The 24,906-nt window shown below is 71.4% G+C and overlaps 4 protein-coding genes across 8 annotated transcripts; 3 read left to right on the top strand and 1 right to left on the bottom strand.

Moving 5' to 3' along the window:
• Positions 1 to 43: 43 nt before the first annotated feature.
• On the bottom strand, positions 44 to 6,431 carry PSMD2 (proteasome 26S subunit ubiquitin receptor, non-ATPase 2). The gene is made up of 21 exons (XM_067002686.1): positions 6,274 to 6,431; positions 5,868 to 5,924; positions 5,603 to 5,767; positions 5,318 to 5,439; positions 4,876 to 5,100; positions 4,626 to 4,784; positions 4,183 to 4,327; positions 3,941 to 4,001; positions 3,546 to 3,692; positions 3,244 to 3,350; positions 2,772 to 2,899; positions 2,607 to 2,694; positions 2,159 to 2,321; positions 1,977 to 2,078; positions 1,745 to 1,890; positions 1,482 to 1,565; positions 1,148 to 1,316; positions 948 to 1,042; positions 661 to 787; positions 443 to 561; positions 44 to 343 (listed from the first exon to the last, which is right to left on the bottom strand). Exons 1-21 carry the CDS (start codon positions 6,406 to 6,408, stop codon positions 161 to 163), a joined length of 2,727 nt encoding a protein of 908 aa, XP_066858787.1. The 5' UTR covers positions 6,409 to 6,431; the 3' UTR covers positions 44 to 160.
• Positions 6,432 to 7,305: 874 nt separating this feature from the next.
• ECE2 (endothelin converting enzyme 2) lies at positions 7,306 to 14,673 on the top strand. Of its 2 annotated transcripts, none has more exons than XR_010833674.1 (19): positions 7,306 to 7,483; positions 8,677 to 8,763; positions 9,203 to 9,347; positions 9,537 to 9,752; positions 9,855 to 9,979; positions 10,091 to 10,237; positions 10,323 to 10,388; positions 10,513 to 10,701; positions 10,904 to 11,046; positions 11,162 to 11,276; positions 11,544 to 11,654; positions 11,886 to 11,984; positions 12,078 to 12,155; positions 12,314 to 12,417; positions 12,499 to 12,609; positions 12,759 to 12,826; positions 13,049 to 13,107; positions 13,547 to 13,737; positions 13,821 to 13,921. XR_010833674.1 is itself a non-coding variant. In XM_067002687.1 (19 exons), the coding sequence occupies exons 1-19, from the start codon at positions 7,442 to 7,444 to the stop codon at positions 14,238 to 14,240; spliced, it is 2,310 nt and encodes a 769-aa protein (XP_066858788.1). In that variant the 5' UTR covers positions 7,413 to 7,441; the 3' UTR covers positions 14,241 to 14,673. The 2 variants fall into 2 exon arrangements, 1 of the variants encoding a protein (XP_066858788.1); XM_067002687.1 differs by lacking the exon at positions 13,049 to 13,107 and adding an exon at positions 14,064 to 14,673 and having other exon boundaries at positions 7,413 to 7,483; positions 13,821 to 13,916.
• Positions 14,674 to 15,017: 344 nt separating this feature from the next.
• Positions 15,018 to 17,400, top strand: LOC125184412 (mitochondrial ubiquitin ligase activator of nfkb 1-A-like). 2 transcript variants are annotated; one of them, XM_067002691.1, is made up of 5 exons: positions 15,018 to 15,162; positions 15,321 to 15,452; positions 15,574 to 15,661; positions 15,744 to 15,864; positions 16,020 to 17,400. In XM_067002691.1, the coding sequence occupies exons 2-5, from the start codon at positions 15,342 to 15,344 to the stop codon at positions 16,717 to 16,719; spliced, it is 1,020 nt and encodes a 339-aa protein (XP_066858792.1). In that variant the 5' UTR covers positions 15,018 to 15,162; positions 15,321 to 15,341; the 3' UTR covers positions 16,720 to 17,400. The 2 variants fall into 2 exon arrangements, with proteins under 2 accessions (XP_066858792.1, XP_047932840.2); XM_048076883.2 differs by lacking the exon at positions 15,018 to 15,162 and having other exon boundaries at positions 15,188 to 15,452.
• CAMK2N2 (calcium/calmodulin dependent protein kinase II inhibitor 2) lies at positions 17,038 to 24,024 on the top strand. 3 transcript variants are annotated; one of them, XR_010833675.1, is made up of 3 exons: positions 17,038 to 19,469; positions 20,198 to 21,556; positions 23,379 to 24,024. XR_010833675.1 is itself a non-coding variant. In XM_048076880.2 (2 exons), the coding sequence occupies exons 1-2, from the start codon at positions 17,038 to 17,040 to the stop codon at positions 19,471 to 19,473; spliced, it is 987 nt and encodes a 328-aa protein (XP_047932837.2). In that variant the 3' UTR covers positions 19,474 to 20,188. The 3 variants fall into 3 exon arrangements, 2 of the variants coding, with proteins under 2 accessions (XP_047932837.2, XP_066858791.1); XM_048076880.2 differs by lacking the exons at positions 20,198 to 21,556; positions 23,379 to 24,024 and having other exon boundaries at positions 17,038 to 17,844; positions 19,294 to 20,188; XM_067002690.1 differs by lacking the exon at positions 17,038 to 19,469 and having other exon boundaries at positions 21,201 to 21,556.
• The last annotated feature ends 882 nt before the right edge of the window (positions 24,025 to 24,906 follow it).

The raw sequence follows: 24,906 nt of genomic DNA, 5'->3' as shown, positions 1-24,906 counted from the left end.
AGCCGCCCCCCCCGGGAGCAGAGCACCAGGATGACACAGCGGCACGAGTGTCCACAGAGTTTTATTTCCTCAACTCTCGGTAACAAAAAAAAAAAAAGTTTTACCCCTACCCTCCCCACACCGCCTATTTCCCACCCCCCCAAGCCCCCCCCGCCCCAGCTCAAACGTCGTAGTTGGGGTTCTTGCGCAGGATGACGAAGCCCTCGAGGATGGGGGTGACGGGCACGTGCTCCTCTGTGGCCAGCTCTGCCCGCTCGCCGTGCGCCAGCAGCACCGGGGTCGTGTGGGTCTGGAAGCCGGTGATGGTTTTGGGCTTGCCCGCCTGGCCCACCACGTCCACAGCCTGCGAGGGAGAAGCGAGATAAGAGCGGGGGACGCACGCGGGGGACGCACGCGGGGGCCCCCCCCAGCACCCCGTCCCCAGCTCTGGCTGCCCCCTCACCTGTCCCACCCGAACCGACACGGGCAGAGGGCGCAGCTCCTCGTCGAAGGTGACCAGCATGCGGGGCTGCATGGCAGCGACGAGCCCGTAGAGGACGTAGTGGGATTTGCCCAGGATAACTGGAAGGGGGAGGAGGTAGGGGCGCAGGGTCAGCACCCAGCAGCACCCACCCCACAGGGCGGAGGGGTGCCCGGGGTGCCCGAGCCCGCAGCACTCACTGTTGCGCACGTCCAGGAAGGACACGAGGACAGTCAGCAGCCCCGCCACGGCCACCTGGCTCATGAGCTGCCGATCACTGTGGTAGGGGCACAGCGTGAGCGTCCCCTTGCCCAGGTGGGTCAGGCCCTGGCGGGGCAGAGAAAACAACGTTGGGATGCAGTGAGACAACTCCCAGGGTCCCTGCCAGCGGCACCCCGAGGCCGCCACCGCCTCCTGCGCCCCACGTGGGTAACCCCAACCTGCCCCTTCCCCCCACCCCGAAAAGCACCAAGCGTGGGGCCGTCACCTGGGCTAGCCGCACCATGAAGAGGTTGTTGGGGTCCTTGGCGTGGTACTGGGCGAGCTGCCGCAGCATGGCAGCCAGCCGGGCATTGTTGGTACCTGGAGAACAGGGGGCACGGGCAGAAATTAGGGTACAGGGCTGTGGTGTCCCCCCCACCCCCCGCCCAGGACCCCCAGGTGCCCCGGGCTGTCCACCAGGCTTACCGCTGCCCACCATGCCCATGGCAAAGATGGAGTTGTAGGAGACCTCGGGGTCAGCGTCGTGGGAGAACTTGCTGAGGGTGTCGAGGATGTTGAGCCGGGGGTTGGAGACCGAGATCAGCGCCAGGGCCAGGGGCACGGCCCGGCGCAGGGTGGGCTCCCCGTACCGCAGCTGCGGGGGAGGGAAGGTGGGTGCTAAACCCTGGGTCCCGGCACCTCGGGGTGCCCACCGCCCAGCTAACCGAGGCCTACAGCGACGCGTTCTGTTTTCCCCAGACCCCTCCTCCCATTCCCAGGTCCCTGCCCAGCCCCGCGTTGTCCCCCCGCTGCCACTCACCAGGTGACCGAAGGTGCGCAGGGCCATCTCGGCGCCGATTTCCTCGCCCATGGCGATAAGCGCGATGCCCAACACCGCTACGCCCTGCGGGGACACGAGTGCTGAGCGCAGGCAGCACCCAGCCCCAAAGCCAGGTTCCTACAGCTCCCCCCAAGCCCAGCTGGACACGGGGAGCGGGGCACCCAGCTTGGGGCTGCCTTCCCCCAGCTCCAATCCCACAAGGGCCCAGGGACCCCTCGGAGGCAGCCCCCGCATTCCCCCACCTGGTGAGCCCCCATGTCGGCTGAGCTCTCTTTCTTCTCCTTCTCTTTCTTGTCCTTCTTGTCCTTGTCCTCCTCCTTCTCCTTGGAGTCAAAGTGCTCGCTGCAGATGTGCAGGAGCTGCTGCACCTTCAGGACGTTCCCCGAGCCTTGGGGGGGGAGAGCGGCGGGCCGGGATCAGCGGACGGAGGGCTCAGGACCCGCTCCCCCCTCGGCCTCCCTCAGCCCAACTCACCCGCGTAGGCGCAGATGTCCACCAGGGTGTTGGCGAAGCTGCGGAAGGGCTCGGACACCACCTCCAGTGCCGCCAGGATGGCCTCGATCGCCTCTCCTTTCCCTGCGGGGCAGCGCGGGGGGTCAGAACCCAGCGGCTGAGGGGTGCTCGAGCTGGGGGCGGCTGGCGCTGCCCTCCCTTACCCAGGTGGTTCAGGCCCAGACCCAGCGGCAGCCACCGGGCGTAGGTGTCCTTCAGTTCCGTCTCCGATTTCTCCATGATGGTCTGGAGGATGGTCGAGGTGACGTCCCCGTTGCAGGAGCCCACGGATATCATCCCACAGGCCAGGGCGGTCACGCCAGCCACCTGGAGAAGGAGAGGAGGTGATGCTGTGCGCTCAGGGAGGGCACAGAATACCCTCGGTCCCTCCAGAAATTTAGAATATTGGAGACCTGACGGCTTCCCACCCTCCCACATCACATGAGTGGCTCAGAAGGGGAAAACAAGGTCGTGGTTTGGCACAGCACAGCGCCAAGCAGGGACACGCGGAGCCCAGGCGGGCTGCGGGACAGCCCCGGCATCCCCAGGAGCTGTCGGGGACCGGGCAGGGCAGCGCGACCCCACGCGCCCACCCCCTGCTTCGCTCCCTACCTCCATGCTGGACTTGGAGTCTCCCATCACGGGCAGCAGCAAGGTGAGGACGTCCTCACGGTTGGAGCCCGCGTAGGCCAGCCCCAGGCTGCGGAGAGCCCGGAGGAGCGTTAGGGGGGAGCCGCAGCGCCCATATAGCCAGCGGGGCTGGGGGCAGGCCCTTACCCGAAAATGGCTCCGATCCGCATGGTGTTGCTGTTGTGGAGGACGTAGTCGGACAGGAGGGCCAGGGCAGGGTCACACTCGTTCCTGACCCCTGAGTTGACGATGCCACAGGCCAGGAGGGCTCCCGACTGCAAGACAGAGGCGCCGTCACGCAGCAGCCACCATGGCACGGAGCTCGCTGTCAGGCAGTGACTAACATCACCCCACGGGTTACACCCTCCCCACAGGGCGGGCTAGCTGGTACCAAGTGAGCAACGCCACGCCGGAGCCAGCTCAGCAGCGCTGAGCTCACAGCTCTGCGAGAAAAGGACCCCAAAAATGCTTCAGGGATTCCCCAGCAGCTCCTCAACCCGGCTGTGAGCTGCTCCAAGGCCTGGGACGCCGGGCACCCAGCCCCTCCAGGGGCAGCCGCGCGCAGACAGCCCACCCCCCACGGGGCCAAAAAACTCAGGCTGGGGTCAGCACCGCTCACCTTGATGTAATCCTCTGAGGAATACAGGTACTTGTCGATTTGCGTGAGCCCCCCGTCCACGTCCCACAGCAGTATGGTGCCCAGCGAGGCCGCGGCACTCAGCATCCCTGGGTTCCAGGGGAGAAAAGCCCACGTCACCCCCAGTCGATGCGCCCTGCCTGGACAGGAGGCGGCCAGGGACACGGGGCAGCCCCGCGGGAGCTGTGCTCAACGGCCCCGCTTTCAGCAGGTCCCCGAAAGGACCGGGGTCACAACCCCAGGGCTCCGGGCACCTCCAGCCCCTGCCCAGGCGCCTCTCTCACCGTGGTCCTTGTTCTTGTACAACCATTTATTGCCGTCGTCTGTCAGCAGCTTGTCTTGTCCGAAGGCAGCGTTCACGAAGCCGTTCACGAAGGAGGAGGCCAAATTCATCCGGGCCGAGTCCACTTGGGAGCCGCTGCCCCCAAACCCTGGGGAGCGACATCAGGGTGAGCCAGGCAGCAGGGCAGCCCGGCCGCACCGCGCAGCTCTCCCACGCCACACACACAGGCGAGAATCTGTCCCCCAGCGATGGGGAAGGAGGAGCCCGAGCCCACGGCGGGCAGCAGAGCCAGCTCCGTGCCGGGCCAGAGGTCCCCAGCGGGCTGCCTGCCTGCCCCAGGACCCACAGCAACGCCCCCCAGCCAGGGCCAAGCGAGGCCGCGACGCAAGCCCTTACGGTTATTTTCCAGGTGGGTTTTGTAAATATCGTCCGGCACTTTGGGCTCCATGATATCCAGCTGCAGAGACGGGGGAGAAGCGGTTACCTCCGCGCCCACGCGCCGCAGGCAGCTGCTGTGCAAGGACAGCCCCTCCAGGTGCTGCCTGGCCTCAAGGGGACAGAGGATCTCTTCCCAGCTCTTGCCCCGGAGACCCCAGCTTGGGGCAGCCCCGGGGCTCTTTCCCCAGCCAGCCGCCCACCTCTCTAGCCAAGGCCAGGAAGTTGCTGTTGAGCTGAACGTTGGACATGATCTCCGTCAGGTCCTCGTACTCCTCCACATCCTCGTTGAGCTCCAGGAAGACCCCGTGGCGGCCCAGCATGAAGGCCATCTGCTTCTGGACAACCCTGCACGGAGGGGAGAGGCTTCGCAAGCGCCCAGACCCCAGCCAGCCCCGCCACAAAGACAGGCTGACCAAACAGCAGGCACCCACCCCCGCCCACCCTCCTCTGGGGGCACACGACAGCAGCCCAGAGATGATCTGTTCCTGCCCATCCTGACTTTAGGGACAAAAGTCTCCACTCAAGCCCCCAGAAACGTTCGGCAGAGGCAGGATCCAACCCAGATCCGTCTGGACGGGGAGCTGCACCCCCACCACCCCATGCTATGGCCCCAGGAGGGCAGGAAATTTAAATCTCCGCTTACACGTCCTTGCAGGAGGTGAAGATGTCCTCCACCAGCTCCACGTCATTGAGCATCAGGGCCAGGCGCAGCGCTTCGGGGTACCGGCTGAACTTGCGGAAGATGCCCAAGGCGCAGCGCAGGAGAGCAGAGTTCTCAGGCTCCGGGACGTAGCTCACACAGCTTGGAGGAGGAGACGGACAGACGGACACGAGGGTGAGCCACCCGTCAAGACAGCAGGGCCGGGAGAACCGTACCCACGCCGGCCCCTCACCTGGTCAGGTAGAGGCACACTTTGGAGTAGGCGTTGTCGTCGATGTACTTCTCCAGCATGTCCATCTGCTCGATCTCCATCAGCAGGTCGCAGGCCTCGTGCTCCGCATTGTGAGCCATGTTGTAGGGCACGATCTCCTTGACCAGGGTGAGGAGAGTGTCCCGCTGGGCCTTGTCTGCCTCGTCGATCTCCTGCCACTCCTTGGCCACCTCCCCCGCCAGGTGCCTGCGGGGAGAAAAGGAGGTCACCACCACAAATCTGGCTTGGCCCAGGGACACAGAGCAGCTGCTGACAGACAGCTGGGGCTGCGTGGTGTTTAAGAGGGCTTCGTGGTGTTTAAGGGGGCTTCGTGTTCCTGCAGGGGCCAGAGCTGGGGAAATCCCAGGGAAATCCCCCCCCAGGCCCTCCGTCCTTCCCAGGTCCCGCTCCCAGCCAGGCCCACCTGACGTATTCGTGCCCCCACGACGCCAGCTCCTCCTGGGAGCCCACCAGCCGGTACTTCAGACACTCGCGCTCCCCGCTCATGGTCATGGCCAGAACAGAAATGATGTCTGCTGCAAAGCGCTGGGGGGAGACGGAGAGAGCGCCAGAGCTTCAGAACCCCCGGAGATGAGGGCAGCCCAGGAGCACAGTGCCCTCCCTGAGCACGCACCGGCCATGGCAGGGGGCAGAGGCACGGCCCCGGCAAGTCAGAGCCCACACGGGACGGCGGGGCGGGAGCGCTCACCTTGTTCTCCCCCGGCGCCATGCTCTCGTAGATCTCCTTCAGCTTGCCGTAGTGCGGCCGCAGGAACTTGAGGGGCTTGGGGACGGACGTCATGGAGGTGGTGGACGAGCGGATCTGCCGGCGCAGCTCCTCCAGGGCGGGGCGGTACAGGGACGTGTCCTTCTCCTGTGGGGGGAAGCGGCCCGTCAGGGGGCCGGTTTGGGGGCCGGTTTTGGGGTCAGATCCCCCAAGATTGGGGCCGGGCGGCCCCACGGCGGGCACTCACCCCCAGGCGCTCCACCAGCATCTCCAGCTCGTCCTGCAGCTGCTTGTCCTCCTCCGACTGTGGGGGGTGGGGGGGACAGAGGGGTGAGGGCCGTGTGGGGTTGGGGGGGGCACCCCGTGATGTCACCCCCATGACGTCACCCGCCGTGACGTCACGCGGGGAGCCCCGAAGTGACGTCACACCCCCCTCACACACACCACCGGGAGCCCCCCGCTGACGCCCCCGCGGGGCCGGGGTGGGGGGGGGTCGTCATCACCCCTCGGTGACGTCATCACTCGTCGGTGACATCACCACCTCCCGGCGACGTCACGCCTCTCCGGTGCCCTCAGAGCCCCCCCCCTCCCCGCCCGCCCGCCCGGTGCCGCCGCCGCCCCCCCGCCGTGACTCAGCGCGGCCCCGCGCCCACCAGCTCCTGCTCCTTCTCGGGCCCCGGCGGCTGCTCCCGCCGCTCCCTGCCCCACGGCGGCGCGGGTTTCTCGTCGCCGCCCGAGCCGGGCCCGCCCTGCACCCGGCTCTGCCCGCCGCCGCCGCCCGCCTCCATGGCCCCGCTCCGCCGCCGCCGCCGCGCACCCGGCCCCCGCCGCCGCGCCTGCGCCTGCGCCAGGCCCCGCCGCCCTCCGCCAATCAGCGCGCGCCGCCGGCGAGACGTCACCGCCGCGCGACGGGGGGCGGGGCGGGGGAGGTGGGCGTGGTTAGGGGGCGGGGGTGGGCGGGGCTTAGCGCGGTGGCCACGCCCCGCGCGTGTACCGGCACCGGGGCGGGGGGGGGCGAACCGCGGGGGGGGGGGGGGGACCGGGGGGGGGGGTAACGGGACCGGGGGGGTAACGGGACCGGGGGGGGGGTAACGGGACCGGGGGGCGCCGTGGAGCAGGGGCACGCCGCGGCCCCGTGGAGCGGCCGGTGGCGGAGCGGCGCTGCGGCGGCGGCGGGGCGCTGCTTGCAGCCACCGGGGCCGGTGCGCGTCCCCCGGTACCAGGGGGGGAGCCGGGAGGTGCAGCACCAACGGGGCGGTGCCCGGGTGGGAGCCCGGCGTCGGGTCCCGGGGCCCGTGGCGGTGTCAGGTCCCGGTGCCGGTGTCGGCTCCCGGTGCCGGTGTCGGCTCCCGGTGCCGGTGTCAGCTCCCGGTGCCGGTGTCAGGTCCCGGTGCCGGGGCTCCGCCCGTGCACACGGCGGGCGCGGCCCCCCGCGGTCACCTTGGCGCCGGGGCCGGGCGGGGAGGAGCGGAGGGCTGAGACCGGGCTGCGCCCCCGGTGCCCCCGTTCCAACCCCCCCCCCCCCCCCCCCCACGGTACCACCGGCTCCAGCCGCGCCCCCGGTGCCTACGGGCGGCGCCCCGCCGGTACCCGCCACCCCCCCCCCCCCCATCGCGGGGTCTCCATTCACCCATCCATCCATCCCTGCCCGATCCCGCTCCCGGTCCCAATCCCGGTCCCGGTCCCGGTCCCGGTCCCGGTGCCGGTCCCGGTGCCGGTGCCGGTGCCGGTGCCGGTGCCGCCATGGCGGAGGCAGGCGGCGCTGCGGGGGCCCGGCGCTGCCCGGGCGGGGAGCGGAGCTAAGGCGGGAGGCGGCCCGGGATGGCCAGGATGAACGTGGCCCTGCAGGAGCTCGGCCACGCCGTGAGTGGGGGCCCGGGGGGGCGACAAAATGGGGAGGGGGGGGCGGCAGGGACCGGAGGGGGGGGGGGGGGCGGCGTACGGAGGGAGCCGGTGCAGGGCAGCCCCGGGAGACGGGGGGGCTGCGGGGGGCTGCGGGGGGCTGGGCAGCCCCTCCCCGTGGCAGCAGGGATGGGGGGGGACAAGGGGATCCCCCCCCCCCGGCAGCCCCCGCCTGGGGTCGGGCGGGGGGTCCTGGGTAGCCCCCCCCCCCCCCCGCTCCGCCGGGGCACGGAGCCCACCGGGGGGTGGGGGTGCTGCGGGGGGGTGCCCCCAAGAGCCAGCCCCGAGGGGGGGGGGGGGGGGGCGGGGAGGGGTCCGACCCCAAATTGGGGTGCCAGGAGGTGCCAGCAGGTGCCGGGGGGGGGGTAACAGCGGTGACAAGGGGACGAGGGCGGGTTGGGGACCCTGGGGGCCAGCCCCCGCCTCCCCTCACGCCCCCCCCCCCCGCTGCAGATAACCCACCGGGGCGTTAACTCTGAAGCCTACCGATGGCACCGGGCGCTCTCCCACCCAAGCACCCGGCTTCTGCCGGCTCAGCTCCGTGCCCCCCCCTCCTCCCGGCTGGGTCCTCGGCAGCCCCCCCAGGCCCTGGACAGGGGGTCCTGCCCCCCCCCCCCCCCCGGCTGCCCCCCACCCCGTGGAGCCCCCGTCCCCCCGCAGCACCGCCCGCCCTGCCCCGGGCTCTCCCGTTTGCCCCGAGCACCGCGGGGGCCGGGTTGGGGTACGGGGGGGGGGGCTCCCAGATGTGTCACCCCAATGCACATCTGCATGGAAAGTTCCAGGCTTTGGGGGGGGGCGGGGGGGGCGAGGAGAGGGGGAGGGGCAGAGCAGAGCCAGCGGTTGCCTGGTGACGAGGACCACGTCTCTGTGGCACCTGGCTGATGCCGCGGCTGCCATGGCGACGTGGAGGGATGCTCGGGCCCCCCCCCCCGTGTCCCCCCCCCCCCAGCACCCAGCCTCACCTTCCCAATGGCTCCGGGGGGGTGGGGGGGGGGGCAGCTTCCCAGGGGGGAGCCCCGGGCTGAGCCTCCGAGGGAGGCCCCAGCGCCCCCCCCGAGCGGGCACCAGCCCTCGCTGTGAGAGGCGGAGGGGGTGAGGGGGGGGCTCGGCCACCCCCCCCCGGGGCCCCCCCAGCCCGCTCTGTGCCCCGGCAGATGCCCGACTACAAGCGCGCCACGCTGCAGGAGGACGAGGCGCCGGAGCCCGCGGGGGACGGCAGCGCCTCTCCCGACAGCGTGGAGGTGAGCCCGGACCCCCCCCAAATCCCCTCCTGTCCCCCCCCCTCCCCCATTTCCCGCAGCCCCAACCTGCCCGCAGCTGGGGGGGGGGGGAAGTGGGGGGGGGCAGCGGGAGCTGGGGTTGGGAACTGAGAGGCAGCCCCCAGGAATGTGCTGGGACACGGCCAAAATGCGGCAGAGAGAGCTCCTGGGCCAGATTCCTTCCCGGCAGCTTTGGGGGCTGGCGCCCTGACCCCCCCACCCCCCCACCCCACCCCGGGGATGCTCCAGCCATGGGGTGACCCCTCCCAGGGGGTCCCAGCGCGGTCCCCAGCTCGGTCCCAAACTCATCCCCACGCCGCCCAGCCCAGCCGGGGCACCCAGGGGCTGTAGGGGGAAGGGGTGGGGGGTGTGGGGGGGGGGGGGGACACAGATGCGATTTGGGACCCTGCCTCCTGCCCAGGTGGGGTTTCGGAAGGGGCCGGGGCCGCTGCTGAGCCGCCTGGCGTCGCGCAGCCCGCTGGAGCTGGCGCTCAGCGCCGTCGCCGTCACCCTGGCCCTGCTGCTCGGCGCCGCCGTCGTTGCGCTGGCCGTGCAGTACAGCAGAGGTAGGGGCGGCGTGCGTGTGTCCCCCCCACACACACACCCCGTGCCCCCGGGAACGGCAGGATTGGGGCGCACGCACACGCACGCACACGTCCCCGGGTGCTCTGCCCACCCCCGGCGGGCGCTCGGGGCCTGGCCCCGCGGCGTGCCTCGGTTTCCCCCCCCCGCGCACAGCCTGCCGTCCCTGCCAGATCCCTCTCGCAGCACGTGCCTGACGGACGCCTGCGTCCGGGTGGCCAGCAAGATCCTGGAGGCCCTGGACCCGGCCACGGACCCGTGCCAGGACTTCTACCAGTACTCCTGCGGGGGCTGGATCAGGAGGAACCCGCTGCCCACCGGGCGCTCCAAGTGGAGCACCTTCAACAGCATCTGGGACCAGAACCAGGCCATCATGAAGCACCTCCTAGGTGGGTGGGCGCCGGCGGGGACACCGAGGCTTGGGGGGGGACACCCCTGGGTGCATGACGGGCGGAGCCCCCCCGGGGCTGAGCCGCAGCCCCCCCACACAGAGAACGCCAGCTTCAACTCGAGCAGCGAGGCGGAGAGGAAGACGCAGCGCTACTACCTGTCCTGCCTCAAGGAGCAGCGCATCGAGGAGCTGGGCGCACAGCCCCTCGTGGAGCTCATCGACAAGGTGGGCGGCACGCGGACCACCGGGCTGCGGCAACGTGTCCCCGTCCCGTGCCCCACCCAGCTGGGTGACGGATGCCCCCCCCCCCCCCCCCGGGGGGCCGCTCGCGGGCAGATCGGCGGCTGGAACGTCACGGGCTCGTGGAACCAGAGCGGCTTCATGGAGGTGCTCAAGGTGGTGTCGGGCACGTACCGGGCGACCCCCTTCTTCACGGTGTACGTGGGTGCCGACTCCAAGAGCTCCAACAGCAACGTCATCCAGGTGGGGCACCGGCGGGGGGGGGGGGCACCGGGGGGCACCGGGGGGCACCGGGCTGCCCGTATCGCCCCTCTGTGCCCCCCCCCAGGTGGACCAGTCGGGGCTTTTCCTCCCCTCCCGGGATTACTACCTGAACAGGACGGCCAACGAGCGGGTGAGAGGAGCGAGAGCCCCCCCCGGTAGCTGGTGCCGTGGCGGGGGGGGGGGGCCAGGCCGGGACCCGTGGGTGGGGGGCGTCCCGCAGACGGGACTGAGCCCGCCGCCGGGGGTCCCGCCAGGTCCTGGCCGCCTACCTGGACTACATGGTGGAGCTGGGCACGCTGCTGGGGGGGGCCAAGGAGCCCACCCGGCTGCAGATGCAGCAGGTGCTGGACTTCGAGACCCTGCTGGCCAACATCACCGTGCCCCAGGCTGAGCGGCGGGACGACGAGAAGATCTACCACAAGATGAGCATCGCCGAGCTGCAGGTGGGCACGGCCGCCCCGCCGGGAAAAAAACCCTTCTGGGGCCCCCTCCGGGCCCCCTCCCTGTGCTGCAGCCTTGGGAGCCGCGGGGAAGGAGCTTTGGGGCAGGGCAGGGATCTGGGGTGCCGAGGGAGCTGGGGACGTCGGGGCAGGGTGGTGCGGAGCCGTGCCAAGCGCCCGGGCGCCGCGTCCCCGTGTCCCCCAGGTCCTCGCCCCCGCCATCGACTGGCTGGATTACCTCTCCTACTCCCTGGCCCCGCTGGAGCTGGCCGAGACGGAGCCCGTGGTGGTGTACGGGGACGCCTACCTCCAGCAGGTCTCCGACCTCATCAACGGCACCGACAAGAGGTGAGACCCCCGCGGTGGCCCCCCTTTGGGGCTGAACCCTCGGCGGGGGCACCAGGCACCCCCACCCCCCGGTGCCGGTCCCGTGGCAAGGCGCAGCACCCCTCTGCCCCCGCAGCGTCCTGAACAACTACCTGATCTGGAACCTGGTGCAGAAAACGGCCTCCAGCCTGGACCAGCGCTTCGAGACGGCCCAGGAGAGGCTGCTGGAGACGCTCTACGGCACCAGGAAGGTAACGGGGCAGGGGTGGGGCTCCAGGACCACCCCCCCGCCACCCACAGCAGCGCAGGGGCAGCCGGAGCGCCTCTGCCCTTGGGGCGCCCTTGGGGTGCTGAGCCCCGGATGCTGCAGGAGGATTTGGGGGCTGTTTTTTGGGGGGGGGGGGGGTGGGGGGGTCACTGCTGGGTGTTTCCCCACAGCCTGGGGGGCAGGGATGGAGCAGGGGGAGGGGGCTGGGGCTGCCCCGGGGGTCTCAGGGGCTCCCGTCTCACCCCCGCAGTCCTGCACGCCCCGCTGGCAAACCTGCATCTCCAACACGGACGACACGCTGGGCTTCGCCCTGGGCTCCCTCTTCGTCAAAGCCACCTTCGACCGGGACAGCAAGGCCATCGTGAGGACACAGCCCCCCCCCCATCACCCCCAGTTCCCCCCCCCCCCCCGAGCCCGGTGACGGTGAAATGGGACCCCTGGGGTTGGGGTTTGGGGGGGCCCGCCCGTGGTCACATCCTGCCCGAGCCGCCCCTGTACGATGGGCACCGAGGGGTGGCACGGGGGGGGCACGGGGTGACGTGGCAGGGAGCTGACAGGGTGCGTGTCCCCCCCCCACTGTCCCTGTCCCCAGGCCGAGGAGATGATCAGCGAGATCCGGACGGCTTTCGAGGGGTCCCTGGACCAGCTGGACTGGATGGATGAGACGACCCGGCAGGCGGCGAAAGAGAAGGTGCCCCCGGGGGGGGGGGGACGGGTGGTTGGGAGACCCCCCCCCGGGCATTTTCTGGCCTCATCTCACCCCCCAGGACCTCTCCCCACGCAGGCGGATGCCATCTACGACATGATCGGCTTCCCGGACTTCATCCTGGACAACAAGGAGCTGGACGACGTCTATGACGGGGTAGGGGGCTCGCGGGGGGGGGGTCTGCCCTGCTCGCACCGAGCCCTGGAGGTCCCCTGGTGGGATGACGGCGGGGGGACAGGGACAGGGCGCAAAACGGAGCCGCCCCAAAACCCTGCGTGGCCGGACCCGTCCTCACCCAGCCTCTCCCCCACCAGTACGAGGTCTCCGAGGACTCCTTCTTCCAGAACATGCTCAACTTCTACAACTTCTCCGCCAAGGTGATGGCCGACCAGCTGCGCAAGCCCCCCAACCGGGACCAGTAAGGGAGAGGGGGGCTCTGGGAGGCACGGGAGAAGGAGGGGAGAGGTGACCTGTCCCTGCCCGTGCGCTGTCCCCCCAGGTGGAGCATGACCCCGCAGACCGTCAACGCCTACTACCTGCCCACCAAGAACGGCATCGTCTTCCCCGCCGGCATCCTGCAGGCTCCCTTCTACGCCCGCAGCCACCCCAAGTGAGCCCGGCGCGGGGCTGGGGGGGTGGAGGTGGGGGACGGGAGGGGACACGGGCAGGCGATCCCGACCCCGGGCTGCCCGGGACGGGGAGGGGGGGCGATGCCGTGATCCCTCTGCGCTCACCCGGCTCTGCCCCGCCGCCCCGCAGAGCCCTCAATTTCGGCGGCATCGGCGTGGTGATGGGCCACGAGCTGACCCACGCCTTCGACGACCAAGGTGAGAGACCGCGGGCAGCGCCGCCCCGACCCCCCCCATCGCCTTCCTGTCCCCCTGCCCCCCCTGAGACCCCCGCCCGCCCGCCCCCGTGCCCTCGGTGTGGGGAAGGGGTGCCGCGGGGGGGGGGGGTTGCTTCGCCATCCATCGCATCGTGCGTGCTCGTGGCCGCGGCCACCCCCCCCCCGGCTGGCTGGCTTCCCCTTCTATGTCCTGTCTCCCCAGGTGGCACCCGCCGATTCCTCCCCCCGGCTTCTCTGTGCAGCTTTCGCTCCATCCGCTTGGTGAGGACACGGTGGCTGCAGCTCGGGCCCCCCCCCCCCTGCGGCCCCCCCGCCGCCTCCTCCTCTTCCTCCTCCTCCTCCTCCTCCTCCTCCTCCTGGGGCAGGGGACGGGTCCCTCTCACATCCGCTCTGCTTTGCGCCTCTCACCGGAGCCAGTGGGGTTGAGCTGGGGGAAAACGGGGGAATTTGGGGTCACGGGGACAGCAGGGGACACCGGGGGGGGGGACAAAAACATGGCTGAGCCCCGGGACAGAGACCACCTGGAGCAGGAGCTGGGGGACGCCTTCTCCCCAGGGTGCTCCAGGTCCCCTGAAGTCCCCCGGGCGTCCCCACGGTGCTCGGCAGTGCCCGGTTTGGGGACCCCGCAGCGTGGGCTCTGTGAGGGGGGGGGGGGGAACAGCATCCCCCGGTCCCGCTGCCCCACGGCTCGGTCCCGCAGGCCGGGAGTACGACAAGGAGGGCAACCTGCGGCCCTGGTGGCAGAACTCCTCGCTGGAGGCCTTCAAGAACCGGACGGCGTGCATGACGGAGCAGTACGGCCGCTACACCGTGCACCGCGAGAAGGTCAACGGCCGCCAGACGCTGGGCGAGAACATCGCCGACAACGGCGGCCTGAAGGCAGCCTACAACGTGGGTCGGGGCTCCCGGGGCGCGCGCAGCCTCGTGGGTGTGCGCGTGTCCGCCGTGGGGCTTCACGGTGCCTCCCCCCGCAGGCGTACAAGTCGTGGCTGCAGAAGAACGGGGACGAGAAGCGCCTGCCGGCCCTGGGGCTCACCAACCACCAGCTCTTCTTCGTGGGCTTCGCGCAGGTACGGTGCTGGGGGCCTTCCCCTCCCAGCCCCCGGGTGCCACCCCGCTGGTCCGCATCCCGCCTACGGGGCCGGAGCCGTGGCCCGGTGTTGGGGCGAGGGCGGGCTCCCTCCCCGCGATCCCCGCGGCCGCTCCCGCTCCCCCAGGTGTGGTGCTCGGTGCGGACGCCCGAGAGCTCCCACGAGGGGCTGGTGACCGACCCGCACAGCCCCGACAAGTACCGCGTCATCGGCACCCTCAGCAACTCCCGGGACTTCGTGGAGCACTTCGGCTGCCCGCTGGGCTCGCCCATGAACCCCGGCCGGCACTGCGAGGTGTGGTAGCCACCGGGACAGCCCGCGGGGACGGGGACGGAGGGCACCGTGCCCGGCTGTAACCCACCCCCCGCCCCCCGACCCTCACCGGGTGCCCACGGGGCCACCTTGAGCCCCCCCCCCTGCACGCCCACCGCTCCCCGCGCCCCCCGGCTCCTCTCCGGTGCCCAGCACGGGGCCCCCCGGGGATGGGACTGGGGGGGGCGGAGAGGCCGCGGTGCCCCCCACGACCCCACGGGGGGCACCGGAGCCGAGCCCCCCGCTCTGCCCCCCGGTGCCGGTGTGGGCCGGGGGCTGCCCGGCTCCGGTCTCCCCTCGCCCCCCCCCCCCCACCCCCGCAGCCCGGTGCCCGCCTGCTGGGGCCGGGGGGGGGGAGCGGGGGGAGCCCGGTGCCCGGTGCCCGCCGCTGGCTTCACGGAACGATTAAAGCAGCTTCCACCGAGCCGCCGCCTCCGCCTCCTTCATGGCGGCACCGGGGGTTGGGGGGGGGCTGAAGGACCGGGAGGGAGGGGAACGGGCGGGGACGGGGGCTGCGGGACGGCACCGGGGCACGGGCCCTGGGGTGCGAAGACCGGGCTGTGGAGACCCGGAGACCGGGAGCGGGGACCCCAAGGGACCGCGGCCCGGCCCCCGCCCGCCTCAGGGCCTCCATGGCCGGGACACCAGTGCTCGGCCCCCCCCCCCCCCCCGGTATCCGGTACCGGGCCCGTGCCGCAAAGCCCGCCGGGATTTGTAGTCCTGGCGGCACCTCCCGGTTGCAGCCCGGCGCGAGGGATGCCGGGAGGTGTAGTTCCGCGCCCCGCCGGTCCCAACGCCCCGCTATAGGGCCCGCACTGCATTTCCCAGCAGGCACCGCGCGGCGGCCGCGGACCGGGGCCTGGGCGCCGCCGGCCGGCCTCGGGGGCGCGGGGGGCGGCGGGGCCGGGCTGGGGTGAGCGGGGGCGGCGGGGCCGAGCCGGGGGCGGGGGGAGCCGGGACGAGGGGCGGCGAGGCCGGGCCGGGGGCGCCGGGCCTGGAACGGGGGGCACCGGGCGCTAGGCCCCGGTGAGGCCCCCGGGCCCCGGCCCCAGCCCCGCTCTCCCCTGGCAGGCACCGGCCGAGCCCGGCGCCATGGAGCCGGTGACGCCCGTGGAGCTGCTGTGCCTGGGCTCCAGCCTCGCCTTCTCGGGGCTCTTCTACTACCTGTACCGGAGGAAGGCCGGCGTGGCGGCGCGCGTGCAGGTAGCCCCGTGCCTCTGTGCCACCCCCGGCCCGGCTGCCGGCCGCGGCACCGTGGCCGGGCTCAGGCAGGCCGCATCCTGCGTGGCCCCGCGGGGCTCACGGCCCGTCCCCGCTCTCCCAGGAGGCCCCGAAGCTGCAGGTGGACGATGATTTAGCAGCGCTGGCGTCCACCGCCGACGGGAAGTGCCTGCCCTATGTTGCCCTGGAAGGTGAGGAGGCCCCGTGGGCATACACCGGGGACGGGGGCCAGGCTCCCCTTCCCCGGGCTGCGACGTGTCCCTTCGTCCCCAGGCATCGTGCTGCCAGCCAAGGCGGCGCTGTCCAGCCAGTACCACCGGGGGATGCAGGGCGTGATCCAGAAGCTGCTTCTCAAGGAGCACCGGCTGATCTGGAACAGCTTGGCGCGGAGCTGGTGAGCGATGGGAAAGGACGGCAGGGGTGGGCTCGCACCGACGGGTCCACACCCCCACCCTCTGGGGGGCCACGCAAGAGGCTCTCGGTTCAACCCCAGCAGCTCGGGGCTCCTTCGCGTCCCCCGCGTCTCAGCGCCGTGCTCTCCGCTTGCAGGACCGAGAGCGAGCGGGTGCTCTCGGAGCAGGTCTACACCGTCCCCTTCTTGCTGGCCTCGCCGGACGCCGAGGCGGTGACGCAGGTGAGCGTGGAGAGCCCGCTGCGAGCCGTCCGCCTGCCCCTGGAGACGGTGTACGAGCGCTTCCAGCAGCCGGCCCACGGCTTCCGCGACCTGCTGGGCCACTACCTGAGCGGGGAGAAGCCCAAGGGCATCCTGGAGACCGAGGAGATGCTGCGGGTGGGGGCCGCGCTGACGGGTATCGGGGAGCTGGCCCTGCACCCCGACGGCTCGCTGCACCTCCAGCCGCCGGCCCGCGAGGGCGAGTATTTCTTGTGCCTGGGGGACTGGCAGGCGGTGCTGGCGGAGCTGGAGGCGGCCAGCAGCTTCTGGAAGGGGGCGGCGGCGCTGTGCGCGGCGCTGGGGCTGGCCGTCCTCCTCCACGCCGTGTGCCGGGCCCTCCGCCACGCGCGCCTCAAGCCGGAGCCCGAGGACAAGGAGCCCGAGGGCGAGGAGGAGGCCGAGGCCGGAGGCCTGGAGGACTCGTGCGTGGTCTGCCTCAGCCGGCCCCGCGAGTGCGTCCTGCTGGGCTGCGGCCACATCTGCTGCTGCTTCCGCTGCTTCCAGGCCTTGCCCAGCCGCCTCTGCCCCATCTGCCGGGGCCCCATCGACCGCGTGGTGCCCCTCTACCAGGCCTGAGGGCGCCTTTTGGGGTGGGGGGGGGCACAGGGAGGGGCAGCGCCAACCGAGCCCAGCCCCGAGCCTGGGGGAACCTCAGGGGTCCACCAGCACGCGGCTGGGTGGTTCCTGCTGGGGGGGGACGGGTCCCAGCGTGCCCCCGTCTGTTCTGGGGGAACCTACAGCCCCCCCCCCCATCCCGTTTGTCTGCCAAAGGACCCCCCCCTTAACGTGAGTGGGTGGGGACAACGTACTTCTGGTGCCTAATGTAAGGAGTCCTCTGCACCCTCTGGGCCTGTTTCTGAGCCCTGACACCCCCCCTGCCCCACCCCAGAAGGCATGTGGCTTTTTTTCCTTGCGTTGCTTTTCCAGCGCGTGGCTTTGTGGAGAGAACAGGGCCGGGGGGGAGATCCCAGGGCCAGCGGGGCACAGCTGGGGAGGGCAGGGGCCGGGCAGAACCCCCCCACACCCCCCCCGGCGCCAGCGCCGTGCCGCACCTGGGTGCCAGCGTCCCCCTACCTCGCGCCTGCACCCCGTAAGCGGGCTGTCTGGGGACAGGCACCCCCTTCACCAGCTGCTCTGGCACCCAGGAGGGGGGGGACGGGGGCACCCTGCCCGTGCCCCCAGCACCCGCAGAGCCCTGCGCATCCCCCCCCCGGTGCCCGGCCCCGCGGCCGATCGCTGATAAAGCCGAGGAGCCGAGCCCAGCCTCGCGTCTTCCTTCGCGCCGCCAACACGGGGCCGGGAGCTGCCCCCGCCGCCTCAGGGCAGGGTGCCCCCAGCACCCCGGGGTGCGGGACGGATGGGTGCCGTTACCGTGGCGATGCCGCTCTCGGTCTCCATGGCAACTTTCACCCTGCACCCCCCCCCCATCCTGCCTGCGGTTGCCCGGGCAACCCGCGGGCTCTCCCGGCTCCGGCAGCTTTGGGATGCCCAGGTTTTGGGGTGGGGGTGTTGTGCCCCCTCCCCGCAGCATCCGTCCCCCGTCGGTTTGGGGCCGGGCACGTGCTCAGGGCAGAGGTGCCACCGTGGCGGCGTCCCTGCTGCCAACCGCGGCGCCCCCAGAGCACCCCTGGGACCCGCGGGCATTTTTGGGGTGGGACGAGGGGGTCCCCCCCCCTCCCCACGGCAGCGTGGCGCCGCAGAGTGAGCAGCGGGGAGCGGGTCCCCCCCCCGCGCAGCCGGGCATCCCCCCCGCAGCAGGAGGGATTTCGGGAAGGGGATAAATACCAGCTGGCACAGGGCCGGGCTGCCAGGAACGCGCTCCCCGCGTGCCAAGAGCTGCTGGCACGAGCGGGCCGCGAGGTGCCCGTGCACCCGCAGGCTGCTCTGCTCCTGCCCTGGGGCTGGGCCGCCGGGGGGGGGCTCACGGCCACCTCCGCTGGGACAACACCAGGCTGACGTCCCCCTGCCCCCCAGAGGGGTGCTGGGGGTGCCTGGGGAAGGCGACGCCTCCTGTTGTACCCAGCGCCGTCCCTGCAGGTGCTGGGGGTGCCATCGCGCACAGACCCCCTCCTGCCACCCTGTGCCCCCCCCGGGGATGCCACCAGCCCCGCGGTGCCGCATCCCCCCCCTGTGCAGCCCCGCGCAGCCCTGCCTGGCACCGCTCCCCCAGCGCCGTGACTCAACCGAGCTCGGCACCAGCCGGAGCCCGGCGCTGCCAAACCCCCCCGGCACGGGGCCGCCGGCCCTGCCGCAGTGCCCGCACCCCCCCGCTCCCTGGGGAAAGCTGAGATGTGTTCCCCCCCCCCCCCCCCCCCCCCCCCAAACACACATCCCCGGGGACACTCGGTCAGGACAGCGGGAGCGTGCGGTGCTGAGCCACCCCCCCGCGACGCAGGGCCCGTGGGCACCCAGGTGTCCCCGCAGCTCTCGCCCCCACGCCAGCCGCAGCCCTGCGGGCGCCCATCCGTGTCCTCCGCGCCCCCCCCGTGCCCCCCAGCAGCTCCCCCCCTGCATCCCCGCCTGTTGTCATGGCGATGGGACGTGGTGACGGACGGCGACGGAGCCTCGTCACCCCGCAGGGCTGCTCGCCACGGCCGGGGTCCCCCAGCCCGGGGCCAGGCGGGGATGAAGGGGTTTTGGGGTGAAGCCCGTCCCCAGGCACCCCCCCCCCCCGCGCCGGTGCAGCCCCGGCGTCACCGGGACCTCAGCCCCAGGTGGCTCACGGGGGGGACGGGGATGGTGCCGTCCCTCTTCCACCCGTCCCAGCGTGGGATTTGGGATGGGAGCCCACCGGGGGGGCTCCCAGAGGAGCCCCTTTTCCTCATCTCACTGCCCCGAGCTCTTCACCACCCCCAGCCGGGCTCGCCAGCAGGGCGCACGTCCCCGCCGCCGTGACAAGTGCCGCCGGTGGCACGCCCGGTGCACATCTGCTCCCCCAAATCTGGGGACGAACAACCTGCCCGACCCCCCCCGCCTCCCCGCGGCCAGACAGCCGGCGCCCGATGTCCCCGGCCCCCCAGGCGACCTTCGGCAGCCCCCCCTCGGGGACAGCCCCGCGTGCTGGTGGCAGCAGGGAGCTGGCGCTCGGCGAGCGCGGCCGCGGGGCTGCGGCAGCCGCCAGCAGCGGTGCCATTTCACGTTTCTTGGCAGGGCCGGGAGCGGAGCAGATGGAGGCACCGCAACGCAGCCTCCAGGCACGCCTCCGCGGCCCCCCCCCCCCGTGCCACCAGCAGCTCCCCGGCCTGCTGCTCGCACCCCAAAAATCACCGGGAGCGCCAGGGGCCGTGGGGGGAAGCCGTCGCCTCCGTCCAGGTGCCTGGTCCTCGGTGAGCGTCCTCCCAGGCCTTCCCCGGGGACACCAAACGCTGCCAACGCAGCCCCTTCCCCTGCTGGGGGACCTCTCATGGCGGCACCTCGGGCACCTGCGGGCAGGCTGCTCACCCCGAGCCGTGCCCCGAAAAGCTCTGGGGCATTTCGGGGCTGCTCCTGCCCTTTCGGCATCCCCACGCAGGGGGTGGCAGCGCCCCCAGGCACACGCTCTTCTTTGCACGGGCGGCCCACGGCCACCCCGGCAGTGCCATCCCCATCACAGCTGGGAGCCCAACCCCAAACCAGCCCCGGGAGGGGGGCCACAACCACCCCCAGCCCCGTGAGGTGTCCCGGCCCCTGCTCAGGAGCTGCAGCCCCCGTTTAGGGGCTGGGGCAGGATAAAGCTCCCGCTTCCCCAGCCGCCGGGAGCCCCGTGCCCGCTCACCAAACGCCCCGCAGCCAAGCCGCTGCTCTGGGCACACATTTGGGGCCAAGCAGGGCGCTCCCAGCGGGACCCAGCCCCTCTGCAGGACCCAGCCAGGCTGGGAACCCCCCCCCCGGGGCACAGCACCAGCCCCACAACCCACCCGCACCTCACCGCGCTCACCCCAGCCCCACGGCTCGCCGGTCCGTGCCCACGGGCAGCGGCACGTGGGCCGGGCGGTGGGAAAAGCAGGGCACATCTCAGCGTGGGCCTCTCGCCTATTTTCCCAGGCGCCTTTTTTTTTTTTTTTTGCCTTTCCAGAAGCCATCACATGAAAAAGTTGAAGCTGGTTCCCCGGCTAAAGCAGGAATAAAGGCAGCTCCCGGCCGGCGGGGAGGGGGGGGGGGGGCACGGCTGCCCTGTCCCTTCTGTCCCCGCTCTCAGAGGGGAGCGGAGCTCTGCAGAGCCTGGCACAAAGGGGACGGCACGGCCGAGCCTGCCCCAAATAGCCGTACCTGCCCGCTCGCCTGGGCTGCTCCAGCCGACGCTCTCCTGCAGCGCCTTTCGGGATCTCAAAGCGTGGGCCGAGGAGGTGGTGGCAAGGTGGGGGGGGTAAACGGGCCGCAGGCTCTGCGGGAACCCCGCTCTCATCCCCTAGAGACCCCCAGGGGGGCTCGTGGGGCTGGGGCTCGGCCACCACGGGAGCTGCGGGGCTGCCCCATGGCGTGTGTCTGCGCCATCCTCAGCCCCCCAGACAAGGGCCAAGCAGCACCACCCAGCCCTCACGGTGCCAGCAGCCCCCTCCTGGGCTTAAATACCCCCAGGTGTTGGGGGGGGGGGGCAGGTGAGGCTGCTCAAGGCCAATTTGGGGCAACCAGGGCTTGGGTGGGGGGAGCATTGGGGTCTCTTGGGGCCGAATGACGGCTGGCTGCCCCACGGGGGTCAGCTCCCTCCTTCCTTGCCCCCCCAAAAAAGCCCCCGGGGGGAGCGGCCGAGCCGTGGGGCAGGGGCACCTCGGGGCACCGCGCACCCACGCGTGCCCCCCCCCCCCCAGTCTGCAGGCGACGACCCCCGCGCGTGGGGGGGGTGCCGAGAGCTCCAAGGCGGCGACGGAGGCAGACCCCAAAACTGGGGGAAGGCTGCGGTAATGGGGGGGGGGGGCACCCGGGGCCGCCCGTCCCGCGGGATGCTCCCGCCCCCTCCCCGGTCCCTCCGCTCGTCCCGGCCGCGCTCGGAGCCGCCCCCTCCCGCCCCGCCGGGGTGTGTGTGTGTGTGTGTGTTGGGGGGGGGGTCCCCGCTCCCCCCGGATGCATGACTTCATCCTTCCGCCCGCCCGCCTCGCCTCCCCGCCGCCGCTCCGCCGCCGCCGCCGCCGCCGCCGCTTGGCCGGTGCAGCCGCCGCCGCCGCCGGTGCCGCCCGCCCGCCCGCCGCAGACTGGCTGCTCCCGGCCCGGCTCCGGAGCGGCTCGGCACGGCACGGCACGGCCCGGCCCGGCCCGCTCGGCCCCGCCATGTCGCAGGTGCTGCCCTACGGCGAGGACAAGGTGGGGCGCTACGGCGCCGAGCCCGAGGCGGGGGAGCTGCCCTTCAGCTGCCGCCTGCAGGACACCAACGCCTTCTTCGGGGGCAACCAGGGCAAGCGGCCCCCCAAGCTGGGACAGATCGGCCGCGCCAAAAGAGGTACCCCCCCCCCCCCAACACCCCCCCCTCGGCTGTCACCCCCCCACCCCGCCCCAAATCCCTGCGGTGTCCCCGGGATGCGGCTGCCCCCCCCCCCAGCATCACCCGGACCCCCCCCCACCGGCTCTGCCCCGCGGCATCCCCAGCGCTGCCCCCCCCCCCCAACCCCCCCGGCATCTCCGGGGCCCCGCGATCGCAGGACCCCCCCCCCCGACCCCACTGCAGGCAGGGTGTCCGTGTCCCCCCCCCCCCCCCCCGCCCCGGAGCTGCCCCCCCGTCTCCTGCAGCCATGGGCTGCCCACGGGGCTACCCCAGGTACCCCCCCCGGAGCTGCTCCTCGGCTCCCCTGGGGTTGCTGCACACCCCCGGGGCTGCCCGACACCCCCCCCAGCCCTACAGACCCCCCCCAGCCCTACAGACCCCCCCCAGCCCTACAGACCCCCCCCCAGCCCTATAGACCCCCCCCCAGCCCTACAGACCCCCCCCAGCCCTATAGACCCCCCCCAGCCCTATAGACCCCCCCCCAGCCCTATAGACCCCCCCCCAGCCCTATAGACCCCCCCCAGCCCTATAGACCCCCCAGCCCCATAACCCCCCCCCCCATCCCCGCCTGCCGCAGAGACCCCCACCAGCAGCACCGCTGCTGACCAACAGCCCCCCCCCCGGCTCTGCTGCCCCCCCCCCCGGCTCCATGAAGCTGGCATGTCGTGTGTGCCCCCCCCCCCGCTTTGCTGCTTGCCGCAGAGACCCCATCAGCTTCAATCGGGACCCAAATAAACGCCCCCCCCCCCCGCCCCCCCGATGTGTCACCACCATCCGTCACCCCGGTGCCTTGGGGAACCCCGACCGCAGCCCCTGCCGTCCCTGCAGCCCCCCCCCGCACCTGCTGGGGGGGCCCCACGGGGACCCCCCCCCAATTCCCTTCGTGAGCTGCAGGGGCAAAATTAGGGGGGGGGGGACACCCAGAGACCCCCCCCGGCACGAAGACACCCCGTGTCCCCCGCTCCACGCCCCCCTTTGCGGTGCTGATGGATGGGATTAGCGGCCCCCCCCCCCCCAGGGGATTGGGGGGCAATTCCCCCCCCCCGGAGGGGATTGGGGGGCAATTCCCCCCCCCCCGGCCTTGGGGGGGTCTGGCTGCTGCCCCACTGATGCTGGCGGTGGGGGGGGTTCTGGCCAATCCGCCCCCAGGGTGCTGCTGGGGGGGCTGCTGACCCTATATCCCCCCCCCAGGTAGAGATGCTGGTGGGGGGGGGTCCTGCCCAGGCGGTGATGGGGAGGGAGGGGGGGGGATGCTGCGTAGCCCCCCCCGGTGGGGATGCTGATGTGGGGAGGGGGGGCTCTGGGGTGATGCCGTGGGGGGGTCTGTCTGTCCGGCAGCGCGCTGGGGGGGTCTGTCCGGCCCACCCCCCCCCGTGCTGATGCTGCCTGCGGGAGGTGGGGGGGGGGGGGGGGGGTCCATCCAGCAGCGGCTGGTGCCCCCCCCGCTGGGTCATTACCCATTCCAGTCCTGTTGCTCGCAGCAGCGCCTGCCGCAGCGCGGAGGGGGGGTCCCTTCCTGCCCCCCCGCCCCCGCCATCCACCCACAGCCGGCCGCGGGGAAAAGGAGAGGGGGGGGCACCCCCTGTCTGCCCCCCCCCCCCATCACCCCATTCCCCCCCCAACCCCTAGGGGGTGGCTGTAAGGGGGGGGGGGCGCATCCAGACCCTCTGCGGGGAGAGGAGGAGGAGGAAGGGGGGGGATAAGGGAGGAAGGGCCGGGCGCTGCCCCCCCCCGCGTGTCCCCGCACCCACCCGCGTCCCCCCCCCGCGTGTCCCCGCAGTGGTGATCGAGGATGACCGGATAGACGAGGTGCTCAAGGGCATGACGGAGAAGTCGCCGTCGGGGGTATAAACCCGGAGCCGCCGCCAGGACCCTCGGGCCCGGGGGGGGGGCACAGACGAGGAAAGAGAAGGGGGGGGGGCGCTGGGAGGCCATGCCCGCGGCCCCCCCCCCCCCCCCCCCCCGAGGCCCCACGGGGGGTGCAGCAAGCGGGGAGAGAGCGGGGGGGGGCCACCCCCCCCCCCGGACCCCCCACACCCCCTCCATACGCTCCCACCGGCTTCGGGGTCGCCCCCCCGGGCCATGCACTTTACCTCCCCAACCCCCCGCAGCGAGGGACCCCCCCCTCCAAAAAAATACAACAAAAAACCCACGTCGTGGGGGGGGGGGGCACGGAGCTGAGCGGGGCCGGAGCGGGCTCGAAGCCGCCCCCGGTGCCATTTTTTTGCTCCATCGTTTTTTGCATGAGCTTCGGTGGCCCCCCCGGGCGCCGCGTCCTGGTGCCGAAAGGGTCACCCCCACTCCGGCAAACAGCTTCTTTTTAAAACAGAAAAACAAACAAAAAAAAAAAACAAAACAAAACACAAAAAAAACTTTCCTCATATTTGTATTTTTATATCCGAATATTTGTTAAAAAGAAACAAAACGAGCCGCTGACGGCGAGGCGTTGAAGTAGCGCATCGGGGGGGGGGTAAAACAAAATACAAAACGCAAATGGTTCATATTTTTTTCCATAAGAAAACGAAAAAAAAAAAAAAGAAAAAAAGGGGAAGGTGAAGAGAGAGAGAGAGAGAGAGAGAGAAAAACCCACGGCCCCCCGCCGGCAGCAGGACTTGGGGAACGTCGGTGGGGTCCGCACGCACCATCCATCCATCGCCCCGCATCCGCCGCTGCCTCCCTCGGGAGGATTTTGGGGGGGCCTGGGGCTTCGGGGGGGGGGGGTTGGGGAGGTTTGGGGGGGGGGGAGCGGGGAGGGCAGGGGGGGCCGTTCCTGAGTTGTCGTTTTTAATTTTGTACTTTAATTTAATTTTATTTTTTAAGAAGCTTCTCGGGGAAGGGGGGGGGGGGTGGGGGGGGTCTGGTGTGCATGAGAAACTCGTCATCTTTTACGATAACCTACGAGTGGCATTTATGGAGACAACAACGCAAAAAAAACCAACACAACAACAACAAGAAAACAAGAAAAAAAAAAGAAAAAACACACAAAAAAAAGAAGAAAAAAGATACTTGTGTCATGATGTTCTACGAATGATCCATTGTAAATTTAAATGCCATTTTTCACTGTACTGGTGAACAAAATGCGACGAATAAAACACATTCATGTACCGACGGCAGCCCGGCACCGCCTGGTCCTTCTCCCCCCCCCTGCTTCACCACCACCCCCCCGGGATTTGGGGTCGCCGGTTTTGGGGTCCGACCCCGGAGTCCTTGGCGGGTTCCTGGCACTGGGGGGGGGCACGGCTGACCCACTTCGGGCTCTCGCCAAAAACAGCAGCTCTTGTGCCCGGTGCATATTGCACCGCCGCCCC

The sequence above is a fragment of the Anser cygnoides genome, chromosome 9 (genome assembly GCF_040182565.1).
Source record: "Anser cygnoides isolate HZ-2024a breed goose chromosome 9, Taihu_goose_T2T_genome, whole genome shotgun sequence".
Classification (NCBI taxonomy): Eukaryota; Metazoa; Chordata; class Aves; order Anseriformes; family Anatidae; genus Anser; species Anser cygnoides.
This window is presented reverse-complemented; position numbering and strand designations above follow the sequence as displayed.

Coding starts and splice junctions, on each gene's coding strand:
- ECE2 (XM_067002687.1), top strand. CDS start 7,442: ATGGCCAGGATGAACGTGGCCCTGCAGGAGCTCGGCCACGCC. Junction 12,610..12,758: donor TACGCCCGCAGCCACCCCAA/GTGAGCCCGGCG, acceptor GCCGCCCCGCAG/AGCCCTCAATTTCGGCGGCA. Junction 12,827..13,546: donor CCACGCCTTCGACGACCAAG/GTGAGAGACCGC, acceptor TCGGTCCCGCAG/GCCGGGAGTACGACAAGGAG.
- PSMD2 (XM_067002686.1), bottom strand. CDS start 6,408: ATGGAGGCGGGCGGCGGCGGCGGGCAGAGCCGGGTGCAGGGCGGGCCC. Junction 1,043..1,147: donor CATGGGCATGGTGGGCAGCG/GTAAGCCTGGTG, acceptor CCTGTTCTCCAG/GTACCAACAATGCCCGGCTG. Junction 788..947: donor TCATGGTGCGGCTAGCCCAG/GTGACGGCCCCA, acceptor CTGCCCCGCCAG/GGCCTGACCCACCTGGGCAA.
- CAMK2N2 (XM_048076880.2), top strand. CDS start 17,038: ATGTGGCTTTTTTTCCTTGCGTTGCTTTTCCAGCGCGTGGCTTTGTGG. Junction 17,845..19,293: donor CGGCAGCGTGGCGCCGCAGA/GTGAGCAGCGGG, acceptor GTTTCTTGGCAG/GGCCGGGAGCGGAGCAGATG.
- LOC125184412 (XM_067002691.1), top strand. CDS start 15,342: ATGGAGCCGGTGACGCCCGTGGAGCTGCTGTGCCTGGGCTCCAGCCTC. Junction 15,453..15,573: donor GCGTGGCGGCGCGCGTGCAG/GTAGCCCCGTGC, acceptor CCGCTCTCCCAG/GAGGCCCCGAAGCTGCAGGT. Junction 15,662..15,743: donor GCCCTATGTTGCCCTGGAAG/GTGAGGAGGCCC, acceptor CTTCGTCCCCAG/GCATCGTGCTGCCAGCCAAG.